Raw genomic sequence first — 21,415 nt, forward strand, 5'->3', positions numbered from 1 at the left:
AGGGGTGAAGGGAGGGAGAAAGAGGGAGAGAAACATCAATGTGTGGTTGCCTCTCACATGGCCCCCCTGGGGACCTGGCCTGCAACCCAGGCATGTGCCCTGACTGGGAATCGAACTAGTGACCCTTTGGTTTGCAGCCCACACTCAGTCCACTGAGCTACACCAGCCAGGGCTTATGTGCCATTTTTATTCAACTCTTTCTCTCGTTCTTACTGTTCTGCAGATAGTCCCTGCAGTTTTGCAATAATAGATTAGCCGTTGGGAGTGTTGCAAACTGTTTCCCTTTTGTTGTCCTTTGACTTACAGAAGAGACTTGTAAGGTATTAATCGAACATTTAAAAAATTATTTTAAAATAATTTCAGACTTCCAAAAATGCAAAAATTGTACACAGACTTTCTGTGTATCTTTTACCAATTTCTGTCCAATTATTAACACCTTACATCATCACACTAATTATCAAAGCCGGGAAATTAATATTGTTACAGTATTTGTTTAAGCTACAGATCTTATTCACATTTCATCTCTGTCTTTCCTCTGGTCCAAGATCCCACCCGGGTTCACACTTGTATTTAGTTGTCCTGTCTTCTAGGTCCTTTATAATGTGAAACAGTTCATCTCTTTCCTCTGTCTTTCATCATTTTGACAATTTTTAAGACCATTGCCCAACTGTTTAGTAGAAAATCTCTCAGTGTGAGTGTGCCTCATGATCCTAGGTGAATATATAATTAAGAATGTAACCCGGTCTGGAGGTGGTAAAAATGTCTTGCCTGAGGAAGAGATGTTTAAGCCAACAGTGGGAAGATGCAGAGGGAGGAGAAGTGTGAGAAGAGGGTGGGGTTCAGTTGCATAGACCTTGCTTGATGCATCTCAGAACTGCAAGATGCCAGGGTGTGCAGGCGGCTGAGTTGGCAGCTGGGTCACACCCACCTTTTGGAGGAACTATTAAGGGTACGTGATATTAACAGTGATGGAAAGCTATTAAAGCTTTTTAAGTAAAGCAAAGACAATAGCTGAATGACATACCTATGGGCTGTAGAAATAATCAAAGGGGAGCATGCTGGAAAACAGATCAATTAGAAGGCTATTGTAGCAATGCAGACAGAGCAAAGGGTGGCAAAGAGGAACAGCAGACAGCCACTTGCTGCAAGGAAAGATGATGAGCAAATGCAGATTTGAGAGCGTTTGGAGGGCGAATTTATAGATGTCAGTAGTAGACTGGACCTGGAGTTGAGGGCGCAGATGCAGGGTGGGTATTTCTAGGACTTGCCAGGTTTTGTGTAACTGATCAGATGTTGGTATCATTCAGTGAGATGGACAAGTAGTTTTCTGTTGAAGTCAGAGGCATCATTATTTTCAATGACCTTACAGGACATTTACAACATCTCTGCCAACTTTTGCTCCTGTATCATTATGCTCACTTAACTTCCAAGTTCTGTGTGGTTTTCAGCTCAGAATCTCCCCCAGTAACTATTTATTCAGCATTCTTTTTGCCGCTCTTAGTCTAGACCTCACTGCAGCTGCATACGTGCCTCCCCTCTGGGTTGCTAGTTATTCTTTCTGAAACTTTGTCACTGCCAGACTGTTTTTTTCAGCTTTATAGGGACATAATTTATAAGGACATAAGAGACTATTTCAATTTAATAAATATGTACTAAGCGCCTAGTTAAGGCAGATCACCTTTTTGGGCAGAACTGAGAATTAGATAAGAAGCTGAGCATTAACTGAGAAGATTCAGGGACATTTGCCTGGTGGTGAAAAGAAACTCTATCCTTGTCTTAGTCCTTACATTCAAGTAAATTCTACAGATCAAAGATATTTATCTAAAGATATCTAGTCATTACATTACTACAAGAAAAGATTGTTGGATGTAGTTAAAAAATTGTTGTCATCAGTGAGTTTGAAGGCCTTTTAAAGAAAATGAAAAACCCAGATATCATAACAGATCCATTTGATAGCCTCAAATTTTAAAACTTTGTACAAAAATTAAATAACCTTTCAATGAAAACTTCAGCTAAACGAATAAATGTAGAAAGAAGATGGAAATAAAAAATTTGCTGTTTTCAAACACTGCAGTAATAATTGTCTCAGAAAGAATCATCTTCAGTTGCTAAAATTAGAGGGGGAAACTATATTTGCATATTTTCAAAGTAACTGCCTATCTCATACTTTGTAACTATAAAGGACACAGTGGTAGATTTGCAGGAGAGACATGAACAAGAGATCAAAGTTAGTATCACTGATAATGGGGCAAATCAATGTCTCCTGATGTACTGAGAAAGACATGCTTCTGGGGAATTTTTGCAAAAAAAAAAAAAGCATAATTCTGTCTGTTTCCTGTATTGGCTTTGTTGCAGTTACCGCAGTTTTAATGATACAATGGTGCAGAATAATGGTTCAATATCTTTTTACCTGTCTGCCCTGCTCCCTGCCCCTAGCAAAATGTACATGCAAGTTTTATAAGATCAGATACAGTCTGTCTCTTTGCTCACCATTGTATCGCTAGCTCCTAGCATAAAGTAGTCACTTAATAAATAACTCTGGATAAAGACGTGAATGAGAGAATTTATTTGGTACTAGCAGTATTTGTGGGAAGTACATATTTAGCCTGGGAACACAGTGAGTGAGAAATCATAGCTGGATGTCCTGGTGGAAATGGGTGGAGAGCATGTGAAGACACAGCACTAAAGCTCAGATTAAGCTTTACTTGAAAGCATGAAAAAAATGTGTCTTATGGAATAAAGGTATGTTAAGAGGAAAGACGAAAAATTAATAGTTGAGATGCAGCATGAATGAAATGGGAGGAAAAGGGACACATCTCTGTTGCATTGAGGCCAAGGCAACAGTCCATTCTAAAGTAGGGATATTCAGCTAATCAAGGCCAGGCATTTGGGGGTAACTTGTAACACTCTTAGAGAAATTTTGTCTAAAACAGCGAGTCTCAAGTTTTAATGTGCTTAAAAGTCTCCTGGGCTGCTCGATGAAACTAGAGATTCATGGGGCTCCCTTCCCAGAAAGTCTGGCTTGCTGGGGCCTAGAAATCTGTTTCTTGTAACAAGAATTTCTTCCACCAAGTATTTATGGTGCAGGTGGCCAAGGAACCACACTTAGAGGACACTTTACATCAGGGTAGAGGGATGGAAGCTTCAGGGAAGGAAAAAAGGGAAGGAGTGAGTGGCGAGCGAAGAGGAGCAGCAGACAGCCACTTGCTAACAGTTTTGGCAGCGAAGGGGCTCTGGAAGCATTTAAAAATGGACTACTGGGGAGGTTACGGATGGACACAGACTTTTGCTTTTGTTCATTGCTCTGAAGAGATTATCTAGGGCAGTGGTCCCCAACCTTTTTGGAAGCAGGAACCCATTTTGTGGAAGATGGGGGTTGGGTGGGGGACAGGAGGCAGAGCTCAGGCGAGCTGCTACTCTTTCGCCCAGTTCCTAACAGGGTTGGAGACCCCTGGTCCAGGGCAAGTCCGAACACGTGAATGAATGCAGCTGTCTACTGGAGCATGCTGAAGTTAGGATTCCTGTGGTTGGGGGCAGTGAAGGAGCAGTAAATGGGAAGTATTCTAGGCTGGCCCTTGCTTTTCCGTGGTAGTGCTGGACTAAATTCATCATGTCGAAGTACTGTTCTTGGAAAATTTATGAAAATTAAATAAAGTTGATTAATAATGCCCAAGAACTGACCTCATCTCTGAGCTTCAGGCAACTGGCAGGCTAGAAAATGATGTTATTTTGAAATTTTATTTCTGACTCATTGTGCTTCATTGAATTAGATAACTTCTGGATAGTGTTTTCTTAAAAGCAAATCGCAATAAGAAGGGAAGTATGTGCTTTAGAGCTTAGTGGCTTATGGGGTGGCTTATCTTTAGAATGCATAATTTCCAGGAAATTTTAGGTTTTCAACAGCGAGATAACAAAATTAATGTGCTCCTGTGGATTTATGATAACAAAATAATTGTGTACAAATATGAATTTCTCCCTTACACCTTAAATTCATTTTCCAAATGTTTTATGATGCATATTAATGAAATCATCACATTAAAAAATAGAGCAGCATCCTAAATTAACACATTTATGAGTGTAGGAAATCTTTTTGAATACCACAGGTTAGAATTTGCATTAAAAACCAGCACATATTTTGAATTAAAGTGTGTCTTGGTAGACTAATTATGCATTTGAGTTTTTTAACTACAATGTTCCAGGTGGTCAGTCCCCAGGTAATGAATCATTCTGCCTAAGAAACAAGTGAAGGAAATGATTGCCCTTTTATTTGTTTGACAAGGAAAGATTATGAATCAGATATTTGTAATGCTGAACTGAAATTTCATTTCTGCAGTAAATCTTATCATTCTTGCCCAAGGCCCATGCATTTGACCTTCACCTGAGTTCACCATTAACTACTAAATGTTAGTTGCCAGTATCCCTGTGTGACTCAGAGTACAAACTCTGGAATCCTGTGTACCATGGTTATGAGCCCTGCTTCACCATTTGCTCAAGTTACTTATTCTGGGCACTAATTTTCTCAACTGCCATTTGTCACCCTCTCAACAGCTCTTTCTCTGCAGTTTGGGAAGCTGGGATTCTGCAGCTAGTGGTTGGCTGCAGAATCTCCACCCAGGTGGTCTGACTCTGGAGGCTGCATGTCTAATCTCTAAGCCTCTTCGAGGAGGCTCTTGTAAGGGCTAAGATCATTGGGTTGATACATTATTTTAGTTACCCTGAGAAGAAAAGCTGTCTGTTAGTAGTGCCTGTTATTATTATGATAGCTCTTCTGCTTCAATAAAGGTGATAATACAGTCCTACAATAATATCTCACCTGCCCAGAACTCAGCTTGCTCTTAGTGGAGGGAAAAAAGTAAAGGTAAGAAAAATGCCATTTAAGCTGTCAAATTAGAAATCATGTAGCACATATGCTCTAATCAGCATCGAGTTTACTCATAGGAGATCCCTCCAGATCCCCGTGCAATCCACCTTTTAATTTTACAAATACATTTAAGTTACGTTATCAGTGTTCTAAGATAGACTAAAAACTGAAGCCAGAGAAGTTTAGTGAAGAAGTTGCTTTTTTCTTCTTTTTGTCTAACAGTAGCAAACAGCATTTATTGAAAGGATAATGAACCAAAGAATTACAAGAAGGTTATAAAACCAGCTTGGAAACAAGCAGAAAAAAGGCAGCTCAGGATGGGAGCAGTTAGAAAAGGAAACTGTAGGAATAGTCTAATGGCGGACAATGTGATCAGTGCCAGTAGGATAACAAATAAAAAACCTTCAGCTGTTTCTTCCATCTGGTGTGTTCCAGAAGAAAGGACTTCAGTGGCCAAGCACAGGCCACGCATCCATCCCTGGATGTGAGGATGATCAGTAAGGATCTGCCTCTCATGGTGTGCGAGCTGGGGCTCCCATGCAGTTACTGTCCTAACAAGACCATGCACTGTGGTGCATTCCCCACAGGACAACTGAGGGGCTCCTCAGCAGGTGAAGGGGAGGACTCCCTGGGGGAGGTGAGCTCTCAGTTGTGATGTGAGGATCAGTGTGAGTCAGCCCAGCCCACGGGAGTGGGCAGCTGAGGAATGTTCTGGGCAGAGGGCACTGCCGATGGCTGGATGCCGTACAGCCTGGAGCACTTTTGGAAATGGTAAGAACCATGTCTCCCCATTTCACATGGTTCCTTAGTCTTTTTTCCTAACTAAAAAAATACATTTTATACATGATACAAATTTTTTTTACTTTAAACATCCTTACCGAGGTATAATTGACCCACAGTAAACTGCACATTTTGTTAAGGTTTGATATGTGTATGCACGTATCTCCACAGTGAAGATAAGGAACATCTCTATCGCACTCAAAACTTTCCTAGTGTTCCCTTGCAGTTATCCCCGCTTCTCCCTCCCTCCCAGCCCATCCAGCACCCCACACATACTGACCTGCTTTCTGTCACTAGAGAGCAATTTACTTGTCTGCAGTTTTATAAAAAGGAAACCAGATAGTATGAACTTCATTTTAATATTGTGGTATTAGATATTTATATAACTTACGAAGTGGTCATCCTGATAAATCGAACACCATCTGACAACCCACACAGTTATCACAATATTGTTGACTAAATTTCCCATGCTGTACTCTACATGCCCATGACTACTTTGTAACTACCAACTTGCACATTTTAATTTCTTCCCCTTTTTCACCCCTCCCCTGAACCTTCTCCCATGTGGCAACCATCAAAATGTTCTCTGTATCTATAAGTTTGTTTCTGTTTTGCTTTTAGTTTATTTTGTTTTGGATTTTTTAGATTCCACATGTAAGTAAAATTATATGGAATTGCCTTTCTCTATCTGACTTATTTTACCCAGCATGGTACCCTCTAGGTCCATCTAGATAGCAAGATTTCATTCTTTTTTACGGTGGAGTCATATTCCATTGAGTCATATTCCATTGCATATATGTACCACCTCTTTTTTTCAAATTTTATTTATTTATTTTAGAGAAAGGGGAAGGGAAGAAGGAAGAGGGAGACAAATATCAATGTGTGATTGCCTCCCACACACCCCACACTGGGGACCTGGCCCACAACCCAGGCATGTGCTCTAGATTGGGAATTGAACCAGCAACTGTTTGGTTTGCAGGTCCACACTCAATCCACTGAGCCACACCACCCAGGATGCACCACCTATTTATGTATTAATGTATTGTTGGACACTTGGGTTGCTTCTATATCTTAGCTATTGTAAACAACGCCAGAGTGAACATAACAATGCATCTGTTTTTTCAAATTAGTATTTTGGGTTCCTTCAGGTAAATATGCAGAAGTGGGATTGGTGGCTGCTTCTTTGTCTCTTGCTCCAACCTGTGTTTAAAGTCTGTATTTTTCTGGTGTAAGTATTGCTACCCCAACTTTTTAATTTCCATTTTTATTTTTTTACAACTAATCTATTTTATTTATTTTAATGTTGCACTTTTTAAACTGTTATTCTGTTATAGTTGTCTCAATTTTCCCCATTGCTCTCCCCTGCTCTGCTCCCCACTCCCATATTTCTATTTTTTTATTATCATCCCTTTACTTTCATTCTGTGTCTTTTGATTTCAAGGAATCTCTTGTCCACAGCATTTGTAAGGGTCTGTTTTCTTATCCATTCAACTACTGTATGTCTTTTTTATTAGAACATTTAATCCATTTACATTTAAAGTAATTGTTGATAGATATGTAGTTTTTGCCATTTTATTATTCATATTGTTGATCTTTTTCTCTTTTTGTTCTTAAAGAAGTCCCTTTAACATTTTTTCTGATTTGGTTTGGTGGTGATGACATCCTTTAGCTTTTGCTTGTCTGGGAAGCTCTTTATCTTTCCTTTGATTCTAAATGACAGCTTTACTGGGTAGAGTAATCTTGACTGTAGTTCCTGCTTTTCATCACATTGAATATTTTGTGCCAGTCCCTTATGCAAAGTTTCTGTTCAGAAACCAGCTGACAGTATTATGGGAGCTCGCTTGTAGGTAACTAACTGCTTTCCTCTTTCTGCTTTTAAGATCCTCTCCTTGTGTTTAACCTTTGGCATTTTAATTTTGATATGTCCTGATGTGGGCCTCTTTGGGTTCATCTTGTTTTCTTGTTTAGGATTTCCTGTGCTTCCTGGGCTTGAGTATCTATTTCCTTTGCCAGATTAGGGACGTTTTCTGTCATTATTGACTCAAAAAATTTGTTAATTCCTTGCTTTCTCTCCTTCTGGTACACCTATGATGTGATGTTGATACAATTGATGTTGTCCGAGAGGCCCCTTAAATTATCTTCACTTTTTTTAATCCTTTTCCTTTTTTGCTGTTCTGATTGGGTGTTTTCTGCTCTCATATCTTCCAAATTGCTGATTCAGTCTCAGCTTCATCCAATCTGCTGTTGGTTCCCTCTCATGTATTCTTCATTTCAATAATTGTATTTTTCATTTTGGACTAGTTCTTTTTTATGGTTTCTGTGTTCTATTTTATGTTGTTGAAATTCTCGCTAGGTTCCATGAGCATCCTTATAACCATTGTTTTGAACTCTGTAACTGGTAGGTTGCTTGCCTCTGTTTCATTTACTTCTTCTGGAGATTTCTCCTTTTCTTTCATTTGGTGCATGCTTCTTTGTCTCCCCATTTTGGCTGCCTCCCTTTGTAGGTTTCTGTGTATTAGGCAGAGATGTTACATCTCCTGGTCTTAGTAGAGTGGCCTTACATAGTACTATTCTGTGGGACCCATTGGTGCAGTCTCCCTAGTCATCTGAGCTGGGTGCTTCAGTTGTGTACTTTATGTGGGTTGTATGTGCCCTCTTACTGCAGTTGAGCCTTGATTACTGGTACAAACTACAAAGTGATCTACAGATGGTTGCCACTTGTGCTGGGTTTGGAGGAGATTGGAGAGGCTAGGCTGCAAATTGAGGCCAGCTGCCCCTGGAGCTGAAGTTGGGGGTGCTTAGTAAGAGGTACAGGGCATGCCAAGGCCAGATGCTGCTTGTTTGGGGTTTGTGACCTTTGAGAGATTATAGGAAACTCTGCAGCATGAATCAAGACAGGCTGTTTGTATAGAAAAGCCACTGGAAGTTGTTTTCATGGGCCCAGAAGTCGGGTGTAGTGAGGTCTCAGGGAATCACCATGTCAGGGGGGGCAATGTTAGTCAGGTTGATAGAGATCCAGATATGGGGCCCACCTGCACCTGAAAGGGGAGGGCTCAGAAAAGGAACAATGGCTCTTGCCAGCACTTCTGTCTGGGAGAAAGACAGACAACTCAGTTGCTCCCCATATGTCCCTGGTACCTTTGGAGCTGCTGCCCAAGCACTGGAGCTCAGTGTGAGTGAGTCTAGCAGCAAGGAAATATGGGCTTGAGTCTTCGTAAAGGAACTCTTGGGTCTCCAATAACCCTCCATCTCAACCACAATCTCTGCTGGTTTTTACGGACAGAAGTTTTGGGGATGTCTCTTTCATACATGGGAACCCTGGATCCCTGGTATAGGGCTGGGACCCCCTGCTCCTCACGGGGGACCTCTGTAGCCAAGATGTCCCTCCCTATTTTTATTCACCACACTTGCGTGTGGGACCTGCTCATCCTGTACCTCTTTCCCTCCTACCAGCCTCCATGTGGCTTCTTCTGTATGTTCTCAGTCATAGGACTTCTGTTCAGTCAGATTTCAGGCAGTTCTCACTTATGGCTGTTCTGTAGTTTAGTTGTAATTTTGAAGTGGTCATGGGAGGAAGTGAGCACCACATTTACCTACTTCTCTCTCTTGACCAGAAGTCCAAGAAGTTGCTTTTAAATTGATTTTCTAAACAAAAGCCAATTAGAAATGCAGGGAAGCACTGCCATTAACAGCTACATTGAAGTAAGGATGGGAATCACCAGGAAATAAATAATACTTATATTTTAGTCAAAGAATATAATATTTTAAAAAAATATTTTATTTTTGATTGTAGAGAGAGGGAAAAGGAAGGGGAAAGAGAGGGTGAGAAATATTGATGTGAGGGAGAAACATTGATTGGTTGCCTTCTGTACGCACTCCAGGGGTCCAACCTGCAACCCAGGTATGCACTTTGACTCGGAGTAGAACCAGCAACCTTTCGCTTCAGCACTGGCTAGGGCCAACAAATGTAACATTATCTCAGAAATATTTCCTTCAAAAGTTGTTATATCTCACAAAATCCTATTAGTAATATTATTTTAGTTATTCAGAATCACCGCTTTTGCTGCCAAGCTCACATAGCTAAAGATATATTGATAGAGGAACTCTATGGCAATCAGGCAGCATATTACAGTGTTCTAAGAGTGGCTTAAACAATTGCATTTACTATACCATACACAATAGCAGTTCAGAGGAGAATGGTTGCAGGATGAATTAGCTGCTCAGCAGTGTCAGCAAGGAGCCAGGCTCATTCCACCACCCTCTGCGTGCCAGCGACTTCTTAGGCTTGATTGACCCTTCTGGATTGCAAGATGGCCACCGCATTTACGATCTTACATGAAAACACATGTCCAATTGATTAAAAGGCCCATATTCTCCAGAACATCTCTTTTGTTAAAGATGAAAATCTTTCATGGAATCCTTCCAGCAGGAATCTCCCTGTGGGTTCCATCGTCCAAGATTTGGTCACTTGCCAACTGGCCAAGTCCTGCATACACGGGAGTATTTGCACTCAGTTCTTCTGGAAAGTTGTTATTTTCCCTCATTTAACAGATTAAAGCACACAAAAAAGTTAAAAAAGATGCCGCAGCATCCTGAAGTCATAGGTGGTAGAGGCTGGAAGTCCCTGGGTACGTGGATGGCCCCAGCACCCGAGCGGTTTTGCTCGGGGAGCCCAACGGCTTCATCCTCGTGTCAGGATGAAAATTGCATTGCACTAAGAGAAATAATTCTTTTATTACTTACACTGTGACTTGATTACCCTCAGGGTAGTCCAGACTTAGCTCAGAGTAATTTAAAATGTACATTGGGAGTGCTGATTTATTCAATAATCTTTCATGTAGCAGTTGCACCCTTGTTTATTGGTCTACTCTAAACCATGGTGTGTCATGGTATGTTCAGCCTGGAATACTCCTCTAGGGATGAGATTCGAGCACTGGGCACTGAGAGGGTATTCACCCGAAGTACTTACAAAGTATAGAGAAAAGTGCAAAACCAATAAAATCTGTTTCTAATATTCCGATCGTGTCTCATACTTCTCTTATCAATGTATTAATACATATCTTCTGGGTTATAGTGTATTTCTGATTTTCAGTTATTACAGATGAGTATAAAAATCAAAGTGATTGTTGATTTAATGTCTGAATTTTTAAATCTTTACAAATGAACGACAAGGGTTTAGGCCTAGGTCATTTCCCCCCCTGAAGCAGGTCCCAATCTGTCAGTGTAACTCAGGAGATTTTTCTTTTTGCCCATATCATCTAAGGTAAAGGAATGACGTCCTACTTCCCTTTCTGTAAAGGCTGCTGCAGCTCACACTCTAAGTTATGATAATTTCCTTTTTTATTTCCAGCTAAGTACATTGTACCAGGTTCTTCCTGGAAAACGTGAACTCTGACCCAGTGGGGTAAAGATAAAGAAAGGCTGCTGGTCGGCCAATTAGAAATGAGACTGCAGGAGGTGGCCTGCGGTCTTTGGGTCTTTGGCTCCTCTCACCTGCTCATCCAGTTCACTAGGCACTGGGGTGGAGAGGAGTGCCAGGGAGGGGGAGACGCGTCTGGGTGATGGCTCATGGGCTCTGCTCTGTGCACTCAGTCTCTGAGGAGGTGGTTCACTGCCTGGAACTGGGTCAGGATTCTGAACTTAACCACCAAAGATGTATTAAAACAGAAAAAAAAAAAAAGAAAGAAAGTTAAGGGAATTAAGGCTAAAAAGGTCACACAGTAAGCACTGGGCTAGGTCACATTCTTTTCTCTGTTCACTCCCAGCGTCATTTGCTGCTGGCTTTAAGGGGTAGAACAGTAGAGCTGCTTTCAGGTTTCCTTGGGGGAAGTTGAGACGTGGAGAGACATCAAATGGGGACCCCAAATCAAAAGGATTCTACCGTTGGGCTGTAAACTGTGGGGGCATATGAAGAGTAAACGTTCATAAACTCAGGGCTGCAAAATGTCACTTTAAAGAGGGTTCCAGTCTCTCCTAGGCCACTCACGGATGGCACTCACTTTTGCCACATGCCCTCTGGGGCCCGTTGGAACTGCTCAGTTGGTTCCAGGAGGTACTTAGCTGAACCCACAGGACACAGAGGGGTTTTCCTCTGTGTGCTCATTGTGAATAAATGGTTTTGATACCTCTGTGCCTGGTTCCCTAAGCCTTTGTATGTGAGGATTAATAGGAAGCAGTCACTACCCTCCTCTTCTTTGAGTGGTTATTTAAAGAAGAAATGATTGTGTCTTTAGAGGCTACAGTGAGGAAGAGAGGCTAGATCTATACAGACAAGAAGTTCTAAAGTAAAAGAGCCTCTCAGGGGGGTATATGACAGGTTAAACGTGTCACCAGGCTGTAGTTCAGATGTTGTCATCTCATAGGAATGTGGGCTGTACTGGGGGTGGAGAGTAGGGAGCAGGTCAAGATTAAATCAGGCTTCCCTAATGAGTGTTTTCAATTAGTTGTAAGCCAGTCTGGAGTGAAGAGGTGGGGCAGTGATGAGTCCCGGTGAGAGAGCCTGGCAGATTCTAGTAAGGATGACTAGCAAGCAGGTGCGGGGCCCACAACTCACACCCAGGCTCACTCCAGAGGCTGCCTTTGTGCTGTGTGCCCCAGGGCCCATCAGGCCTCCAAATTGCAATATTTTATTTGTGCCTGATGTTGAGTATTTTCCTTCTGCCCTTGTTATTCTCTGGGTGTCTTGTTTCAGTGTATTTCTGATCCTCCAAATTGCAATGTTTATCCTATCTTTATAGCACTCTTCTGCTGGTCTTCCCACCATAGCTGCTGAAGTGTGAGGAGCTAGAGGAGTTGGCCATCCTGCCAGCCTCCTGTGCTGTTAAACTTATGTGATTACTTCCCTGAAGTACCATTTGCTTATCATTGTGACACTTAAGCCGTTTGCCTTTCCTCCCGTTAGAAGTGGAGAACTTATATGAAAATACCTTCAATTTCCTCAGCAAAGACTAAACTTTCTACTCGCTTGATCCACTGCTGTTGTTATTGAAGAGACCCAAACTAAGGGGATCCCCTCCTCAGTTCTTGCCTTGCTCATAAGAGAAGAATTCAAGTGAGAGACAACACGTATGGTGGAAATGAGATAGCAAGTTTATTTATGAAATACACTTGAGCAAAAGGCTGTAAGTGGGCACACAGCTAATCTGAGCGTCCCGACTATCAGGACTCCAGGAGTTATATACTTCAGCCAGCTGCCAGACCCCTCTCCTTCTCCCCTTCCAGACCTTGGGATTAATGTATAGTTATAAAGGCTTTCTTTCCCAGCTAGTAAAGCCTTGCTTTCTTAGCTAGTGAAGTTGCTACAAAGGCTTCCTTTCCCAACATACATAATTTCAAGGACTCTCCTTCCTCCTGTGCTATCATAGATTTACTTGTGATGTTTGGAACACCTGGCAATCTTATCAGAACAGGCTTAGGAGTGCTGAATTAGTGGGTTGAGACGTGTCTCCCTCCTCCTCCCTGCTTTGGCTTACTATCTATCTCACCTAACATTGTCACCACCTTCCCACACCTCCCAAGACACTGTGACCTCTCCCTGATTATATCCTGCTTCCTCCCTTGCCCCCATAGTCTATTTCCAACAGCACACCCACAGGTCTGTTTGTAAATTATAATGCCATTGACCTCAAGCCTTTGCTCAACACCCTAAATAGCTCCCCATTTCACTCCAAGCACAAGCGAAAGTCCATTTGACAATCAGAAAGGCCTCCTTGCTTTCCTTGCCTCTCCTATTTCTTTTCTCACCACTCTTTCTTTTTTCAGGCAGACATATTACCTTCTAACTTACTATGCAATTTGTTTATTTAAAAGGTTTATTGTTAATCTGCCTCTCCTGACTACAATGTAAATCCCACAAGGGCAGAAATATTTTCCAGTTTTATACATGCCCCACATACCTAGAACAATGCCTGGCACATCCTAGGTGTTCAACTGATGTTTGTTGAATGGATGAGATTAATAATGAATAGGCCTGTACTGAGAGAATTAAGTGAACTACGTGTAAGTTTACTAACCTTCTGTTAATATGCCTGGGAATGTGGTGGAAAGTATACTATAGATTTTTAAAAAAATTGTTCCTTCATTCATTTGACAAAAACATACTAAGCCCTTATCAAGTAGCAGGCACTGTTCTGAACTCAGGACAGAAGATAAATAATAACAACTAAATGTTCCAGGTACTGGGGCCTAGTTTTGCCACATCCTCTAATATGTTTTTTTGAAGAGAAGCTGAAACCTGAATTTTTATATGAATCTCCCAATTTTTAAATGTTGATAACTAAATTCAAATTTTAAAATTTATTGTAACAGCCAAATTGAACATTTATGATGACCAAATGTTGCCTTCCAGGCTGTAGCTTATAATACCTGCTGTGTTCAAGGGATTATGTGATACTGATTCTAGAGAAGTGTGAAACTTCTAGATGGCTATGTGGGATCTCACAGGCTGGGCAGGATTCCGGTGAGCTTTGGGAGGAAAGGAAAGGAGGAAATAGGATGTTTCTGCCTCTCCCTATACCTGGGCTGAAGTCGTGGAGGGAGGCAGCACACAGGCAGAGCGCTGAGAGAGGTAGGTGGGATGATGAAAGATGTGTGTCTCATGATCAGTATTGGCAAGAGTCTCCCTGGGCTACACTGAATCATCCTTTCTCGGTTACACTTGCTGCATTTGTCAGGATACAGGCACAGCTGCGTAAATAAAAACAAAGTATTAGACAAGATAAAATTCGTCTATCATACTGGTCTGAGTGTAAGCGAACTGGACTGCTCCTCTTCTCTTTTGCTTTGCCGTGGCTCCTCCTTGCGCCTGAAGGTGGCTCACCTCTGTGGCAGCATCCCAGCTCATGGATAGAGAAGGCCGTGGGCCCCCTTTGAAGGGAAGAATCCACATTCCCATCACAGTGCTTCAGTTCATACCCCATTGGCCAGAGCTTGGTGACCCGGCCATACCTAACTCCAAGAAAGGCTGGAAAATGTAGGTCTGTGTATCAGCTAAACATTATATTTCATATCAGAAAAAGAAAACGGGCATTGCAGAATATGCAGCCGTGTGCTGCTTTCGCTACTGTGGGCTTCAGGTTGTATGAGGTAAGGTATCTCTTCCTGTGCCCTTGGTTTTCTAATTATTTTAGCGGACTCTAGTAGCACAAATGGAAGGTGACACTTGACTTTTTTTCCCCTCTTTTATATTCTTCTGGACCACTATATTTCTGGTGAGGTGGACATAACATGCTGTGTTTTGTTGTGATTTGTGTGTTTGTTTGCACAGTAGATCTAGAGCAGTAGTTTGGGTCTTCGAATCCCTCTGCACTCTTAAAAATGACGAAGGACACTGGGAAGCTTTGTTTCTGTGGATTATATCTATTTATAGTTATCATATTAAAAGTTAAACATACATTTATAGACATATTCAAGGGAGCAGTGCATGAACTTGGACCTCAAGAAATCTCTACAATACAATTGTGAGAGGTTGATGATAAAAAAATTAAGCAAATACTGTTTTAGTAGTATTATGAAAATGATAATGACCTCACACACCCTTTAATAAAAGGATCTTGGGGACATTTTCTACATTTTGACAGCTACTGATCAAGAGAATATAACCTGTTTATGTTGATTTTGGTAATTGTAACATATTACAACTAGTAAATGCTGGGGATTTTAAATGCTAGGACTGGGGATTTAAAAATAAAGGAATTAAGACAGGGCCACTGCCATGGAGTAGTTAATGGTAAAAATAATAACAATAATAATAATAATAATAATAAAGTTGACCAACCAGTCTATAAACTTCTTTCATCTTAGATTTAAGGAGAGTTTGTTTCTATTTCTGAATTATAAATATATGTGTGGGAGTTAATAGTGATTGGTTTCCATCTATAGTAATTAAATAAAGTTCAGTGTGTAAAATATATTGAATTAAGTGTTTCATACATTTAGAAGTTCATCACAGAGAAGTTTGTTTGATTTTTGTGCACACTTACCAATTGTTTTGGGCCACCCTTCCCTGAATCTGCCTTTTCTCACTTGGCACAACCCACCACTGCCTTCTGAAGTGTAAAGCGCTCTGTATTTGCATTTTCAACCAGCCTTGCCACTAGGCCGCAGGCATGTGACCGAGGCTCTGCCAATCAGATGTTTCCTTCTCATACTCTGAAATGGAAACTAGTGACGTGAAGAAACTGAGGCAGCTCCATGTGTATTCTAGGGCAGCCTCAGGTGTTGCCGGTGGAAGGTACAGGCTCCCCCAACCATCAGGCTAGTGCTGCTGTGTGATTTGGGGTTATCTTCCTGGATATGGAGCCTCCAAGCCCTATGTCTCTGGCCTTCCTAGAAAGTGTTTTTAAAGAGGTTTTTATTTTTCAGTTACACTCAACATGCAATATTCTTCCTGGAAATTTGTGATCTTTCCATTGTCCTCTGAACTCAGGAGTCAATGCCTTTGCTTACAAGTGAGAATCCTTCTTGATATGTTCTCCAGTGCAGTGCCTTCCGAGGTAGAGCTTGGAGACCTCATGCTACACAATCAGCTGGGCCGCACCCTAATGATCAGTGCCTATTGGTGGGCTTAGAATTGATGGATTCAGATTCCTTGTGGGTGAGTCCCAGGAGTCTGCATTTTTAAAAAGTCCCAGGTTTATGTAATTTTTAGATGAAGTAAAATTTTAAGAACCGCTGTTCTAATGTTTCCAACTTTTTAAATTATTTGGTCTGTGTTTAAGGTCTGAGTAGTCCCAGAAGATTTTGCAAGACCATAATCAATGACTAGTATTTCCTTGTTCCTTTCTCTTTCCACGCAGCTCCAAATTCCCCATACACCTCTTTGTTCTGCTTCTGTAACTCTTGTAATGTCTTTCCCTGCCACCGGTTTATTTCTTCTCAGTAAGTAGTGGTAATTCCCCAGATGGAATTGCCTACACTCAGTGGTACCAGAATTAGCTTGGGGTTTAAACTCCACTATGACTGGCTCTCTCCAGCCCATTTCTTCCTTGAGCGTTTCTGCAGCCTGCAAGCTTATGTCTCCAGGGATTACTGGAGAGGATGAAGGGGAAACTCTAGAGAGAACGTGCTGGGTGGCTTTCCGTGAAGGGTTTTTCAGCCATGGATTCAGGCCCAAAACTGACATGACGGGTTGAATACTCGACTTCTGAGATTTCTAGAATCACAGAATGTTATAACTTGAGAGAATGTAGCTTAACCCCCACATTTTATAAATGAGGACATAGGAAGATATGTGTCATTCATCACACCAGTGATCAGTGGAATATAAAGGCCAAAATAATTTTGGAAGAAGTGGGAAGTCATGATGCAAAGCTTGACCTAAACTAGCATGAGGAAGAGAGAGACTAACGTTTGAGCGACTACTTCAGTTTGGGTACATTCGCTTAACCTCTCCTAGTCTCGGTTTCCTCAGCTGTAAAATAAAGATTCTAATAATAGCTAACATTCATATAATATTGACTGAGTGCTAGGAACTACTCTAAGGACTTTTTATGCTATTTCATTTCTCACAACTACACATCATAGGTACTTTTATTTATCCCGTTTTTCAGATAAGCAGGAAAGGGAGCTAACTGTCTTGCAGCCACACAGTTAGGGTATTTGTTTCCTCTTGCTGCTTTACAAATCACCACCAGGTTCATGGCTTAAGACAATACATTTATTACCTCACAGTTTTGTGTGTCAGGAGTCTGCTTGGGGGCTCACAGGCAGCAATGGAGGTGTTGAGAGGAGTAAAGATACCATCTGAGTCTTGGGATCCTCTTCCAAACTTACGTGGTTACAGGCAGAATTTATTTTCCTGCAGCTGTGGAACTCATGGTGGCTGAGTCTTCAAGACTAGCAGGAGAGTGTCTACCTCCTTGAAAGGCCTCACCTGATCATGTCCGGCCTATCCAGGATAATCTCCCTTTTGGTTAATGTGACATCAAGTGATTAGGGCCCTTAATATAATACATCTTCAAATTTATTCATCTTTGCCATATGATATAACATAATCATGACAGTAATATCCCACCACCTTTGCTATGTTATGGAGTAGAGACCAGTTACAGGCCTTGCCCAGGCCCAAGGGGAGGGGAGTGCACTAACCTGCGGATGCCCAGGGGCAGGAGTCACCGAGTCATCCAGAATTCTACCTCCCAGAAATAAGAGGGCTTAGTTTAAGTCCAGACTGACACCAGGTTTTAGAGCCCTCATTCCCAAGCCCATGCTCTCAGTCACTGTGATCCTTCTCACTCTGAAGACAGTAAACCTACTTAAGTTCTACACCCAGCAGATTCATTCTGGGTGCTGGGCAGTAATTAATTTTCTTCACATCTTCACTTTTAAGAAACCATAAACATCTGTAGTTTGGTATTTCCAGGAAGTTATTTCCAACAGCCGCTCTAAAAAAAAAACACAAAAAACAACTAATCATTAAAGTTATTTTAATTCATTCATATTCTTCTGAGGCAGAAATAATCCTGGGGCTTACGACTTGAGACTGGGGTTCTTAAAAAAAAATAACCCACGCTTTGCCTCTTTTGTTTGCCTTTGAAACAGATGAAGTGATTGGGAAGAAACAGTGACCACCTTCACTCTGCACACAGAACACCATGGATCAGCCGTTCACGGTGAATTCCCTGGTAGGTGCACCAACTGACAGCCTACATGTGGTAAGAGAGCCCAAAAAGGGGAACAGAAGCAAACCGAGTGTGAAATGAATGGCAATTGCTTCAAGAACTTTCATGCTTGTCCTTTTTCATCCATGTGGTTTTCTCCTTTGAGGAAGTGACTAATAAAGCCATCTTTGCTTGAATTAAAAATAAATTTGTTTCCCCAAGAGTGTGACATGTTGACTTGCCTTGTTAGAGTCCAGGAGTGTAGTCCTTCAGCAGAACACCAGAGAGAAGAGTTTCAGAGTTCCCTTTGTAGCAGGTCCATCTGCCTCTTCTTCGTGCCTCGGCTTCATTACAGATGAAAATTGGAGGCTTACCTCGAGCGGTGGTGACCAAGGAAAACATTTTATATTTAACACCTAAATGTTGCTTTGGGGACTTGTGTAAATGTCTGCACACTTGAAACTCTTCATTTTCTCACTTTTCCCCTTTCGGCCCCACACCATGCATGTATCTCTGGCTGAGTCTTAGAAGAAGCAACGTGCAGCAGAGGAAATAACAGGCACCTTGGGATCCCATGAGCTTATTCTGCGTCCCAGATCAGTCTTTGAGTGTGAATATAGGCACATTATATAACCTCCATGGTCTTGTTTTTGTACTCTGTGCCTTGTGACAATCGCAAAAAATATTTTTAATGTTCCCAGCCTATTGTGGGGGCTTGATAAATGGAAGCTGTCGTTACCGCTACCCTCCTCCTGATGACCCTCCCAACCCACTCACTGCAGCCCTTTGGGTAGCCCTGACAGCAGCAGTGTACTGAATACCCTCTACACACAAAGTTTAGCACTTGAATGTAAAGAGACAGAGGGCCTGGTGCTTGCACTGAAATAGGTTAGGGCCCAATGTTCTCTCTCTTCCAAGAGTGTCTTCCTCAGAAGCTCAGTTGCTTTGAGAGTATGTTCGAAGGGGAGAGAATTGTAGGAACTTTTTCACTTCTAACCTCATGTTGTGGAATAATAAAGGCTGCCTCGTTTCTAGCTGTGCAGAGGAAGTAAGTGTCTTTTGTGGTTTTCTAGAACGTATGTAGGAATAAAGATTTTAGTGGACAATGTAAAAATGAAACTAAAGCTTTTTCACCTGGAAATTTTGTATTTTCATCCAAGAACCTCACATGCAAATGAAACATGGATTGATGAAGATTTTAGGCCATTGTCCAGATCATCTCTGAACTCAGTTTTAAATTTGGGAAGGATAGGACTATTCAGGAAAGGAAAGGTAAATCTTTTATCTTCCATTAAAAAGATAATCTAATTATGATCATGTTGCCTCCTTTTCTCTTTTTCTCCTTTATTTGGTTCATTTATTGGTTGTCATTTATGTTGTAAGGATTGTGCTACAACACAACTAAACAACAGGGGTGAATGAAAAATGATTCTTTCGAGGAGTTAATAAGAAATTAAAAACACTTGTATGCAAATAATTATAATTTAGTGTGGACTGTATAGTATAGTACTAAAAATGGACAGATTATTTCTATACATACAGGAGGCTGGAAGCCCCCTTTAGAAAATTCCCTAATTTCCATAGAATTTTTTCCCAGTCATCTTCTGATGTCGTTGAAGCATTTATCTATAGTCGAATAAAAGTGTTCTCATGGAGTGCTGTTGAGCTCTGCCGGTGGGTGTGACTGGGGGAGTGTGGAGGTGTGGCTGTGGGGTCTGAGACTTCCCGGTTGGAAAAGATGGTGTGTAGTCAGGCCTGAGCCTCAGAGTTCGCAAGCTCTGATTCCTGCCTCTGATGCGGATAAGCCCTCTGACCACATCTCTAGAATTAGAATGTCTTTCAGAGAATTAGAGGAGCAGTGTCACAGGATTTGGATAAAGGGAAGTGTGTGTTAATTTAAGAGGAAGTCACTTAGAAAAGGTCTGAGGGTTGGTGTTGCTGCCTGTCACACCTCTCTGATTCCAGAATTCTGGACCAAGTGAAAACAGATTTAAGATGCCAGGAAAGGATCATAATCAAGTGCACCCTTTATTTCTTGTTACTTGGACCCCAAGAACAGAGGAGAGTGACTGATAAGTCTTCTTATCCCTTCTGGTCTAAATTGAACTGGCTTCCCCACCCAGTCACAGGAGGGACAGCTAGAGACCTTCGGGGTAGGAAGCCCAGGCTCTGAGAGCTTCCTCGGGGAGAAAGAAACAGAGAGGAGGCAAATCACCCATGTCACCACAGGCCAGGTCAAAAAAGTGATGGAAGGTAAAGGAGGCATGGCCTGCTTTTAACCTCATGGGGCCTTTAGAAACACGGTTATGGCTCTCTGGTTATATATTAAACCTAAAGAGCCATTCCAAGTCTCTAGGGTTCCATCTGCTGTAAAATTACAACCAAAGTAGACCAGATGGCACTGGAAAAACTGCAGGTATCCAATTCACCACACCCTGCCCCTGAAGGCTGGTTCAGTAATTTATGGCCAGACTAAAATTATGTCTACCTTGATTCCTTGTTTAATTTTCTACTGACCTTAATCAAATGCTCCACCCACATGGTATTCAGACTTGCTACCTGCCCTGAGAACCTGAGGGGAACTTGGGAAGCTGTATTTGTTCTGGGCTAACTCCGTTCTTCCAGCATCAAAAGACTGTAGTGCCTCTGGGAAGCCAATCTCCAGAGTCTGTGGGACTGAGGTGGGGCCTGTTAGGAATTCGCCTTTTTGAGAAGCGCAGCTGATGCTGAGGCGGCTGGTCCAGAGAGCACACTTGGAGAAGCACTTGTCTAGAGCCGTGTTGGCACACTATGGTCTGAGGGCCAAATTCATCTGCTCATTCTTGTAAATAAAAATTTGGATCACAGCCAGGATCATTTCGTTAATTATTATGGCTGCTTTCACACCAGCAAAGCGGAATAGCTGAGATGGAGACCACGTGGCCCGCAAAACCTGAAGTATTTGCTGTATGACCTTTAACAGAAAACAACAACAACACACACACACACACACACACACACTTGGACCTTTTTGCCTTTCTGCAGCACTGATTTTTTAAATTGAATAATTACCTTGAATGTATATGTCTTGTGCTTTTCCAAATGTGTACAGATGCTGTTTTTATTAATAAAATACAGATCTATTAATATAACTGACTTTTTCTTAGTAATTATTATCATTACTTTTGCAGGCAGG

At 41.6% G+C, this 21,415-nt stretch overlaps 1 protein-coding gene across 4 annotated transcripts in view; it reads left to right on the top strand.

The window, feature by feature from the left end:
- STAMBPL1 (STAM binding protein like 1) overlaps positions 1–21,415 on the top strand; it is a 50,212-nt gene that overhangs the window by 9,137 nt on the left and 19,660 nt on the right. For 2 of the 4 annotated variants that reach the window (XM_045854466.1, XM_045854467.1), the window contains exons 2-3: positions 18,182–18,264; positions 19,401–19,512. Coding sequence is in view for 2 of the 4 variants with exons in the window: in XM_045854464.1 (XP_045710420.1) it covers positions 18,235–18,264 (30 nt within the window). In the remaining 2 variants the exon portion in view is untranslated. The remainder of the gene's footprint in view (positions 1–18,181; positions 18,265–19,400; positions 19,513–21,415) is intronic. The other 2 variants (XM_045854464.1, XM_045854465.1) reach the window with 1 other exon arrangement.

This window comes from Phyllostomus hastatus, unplaced genomic scaffold (assembly GCF_019186645.2).
Source record: "Phyllostomus hastatus isolate PE091 unplaced genomic scaffold, TTU_PhHast_1.1 phas_scaffold_1066, whole genome shotgun sequence".
Taxonomy (NCBI): domain Eukaryota; kingdom Metazoa; phylum Chordata; class Mammalia; order Chiroptera; family Phyllostomidae; genus Phyllostomus; species Phyllostomus hastatus.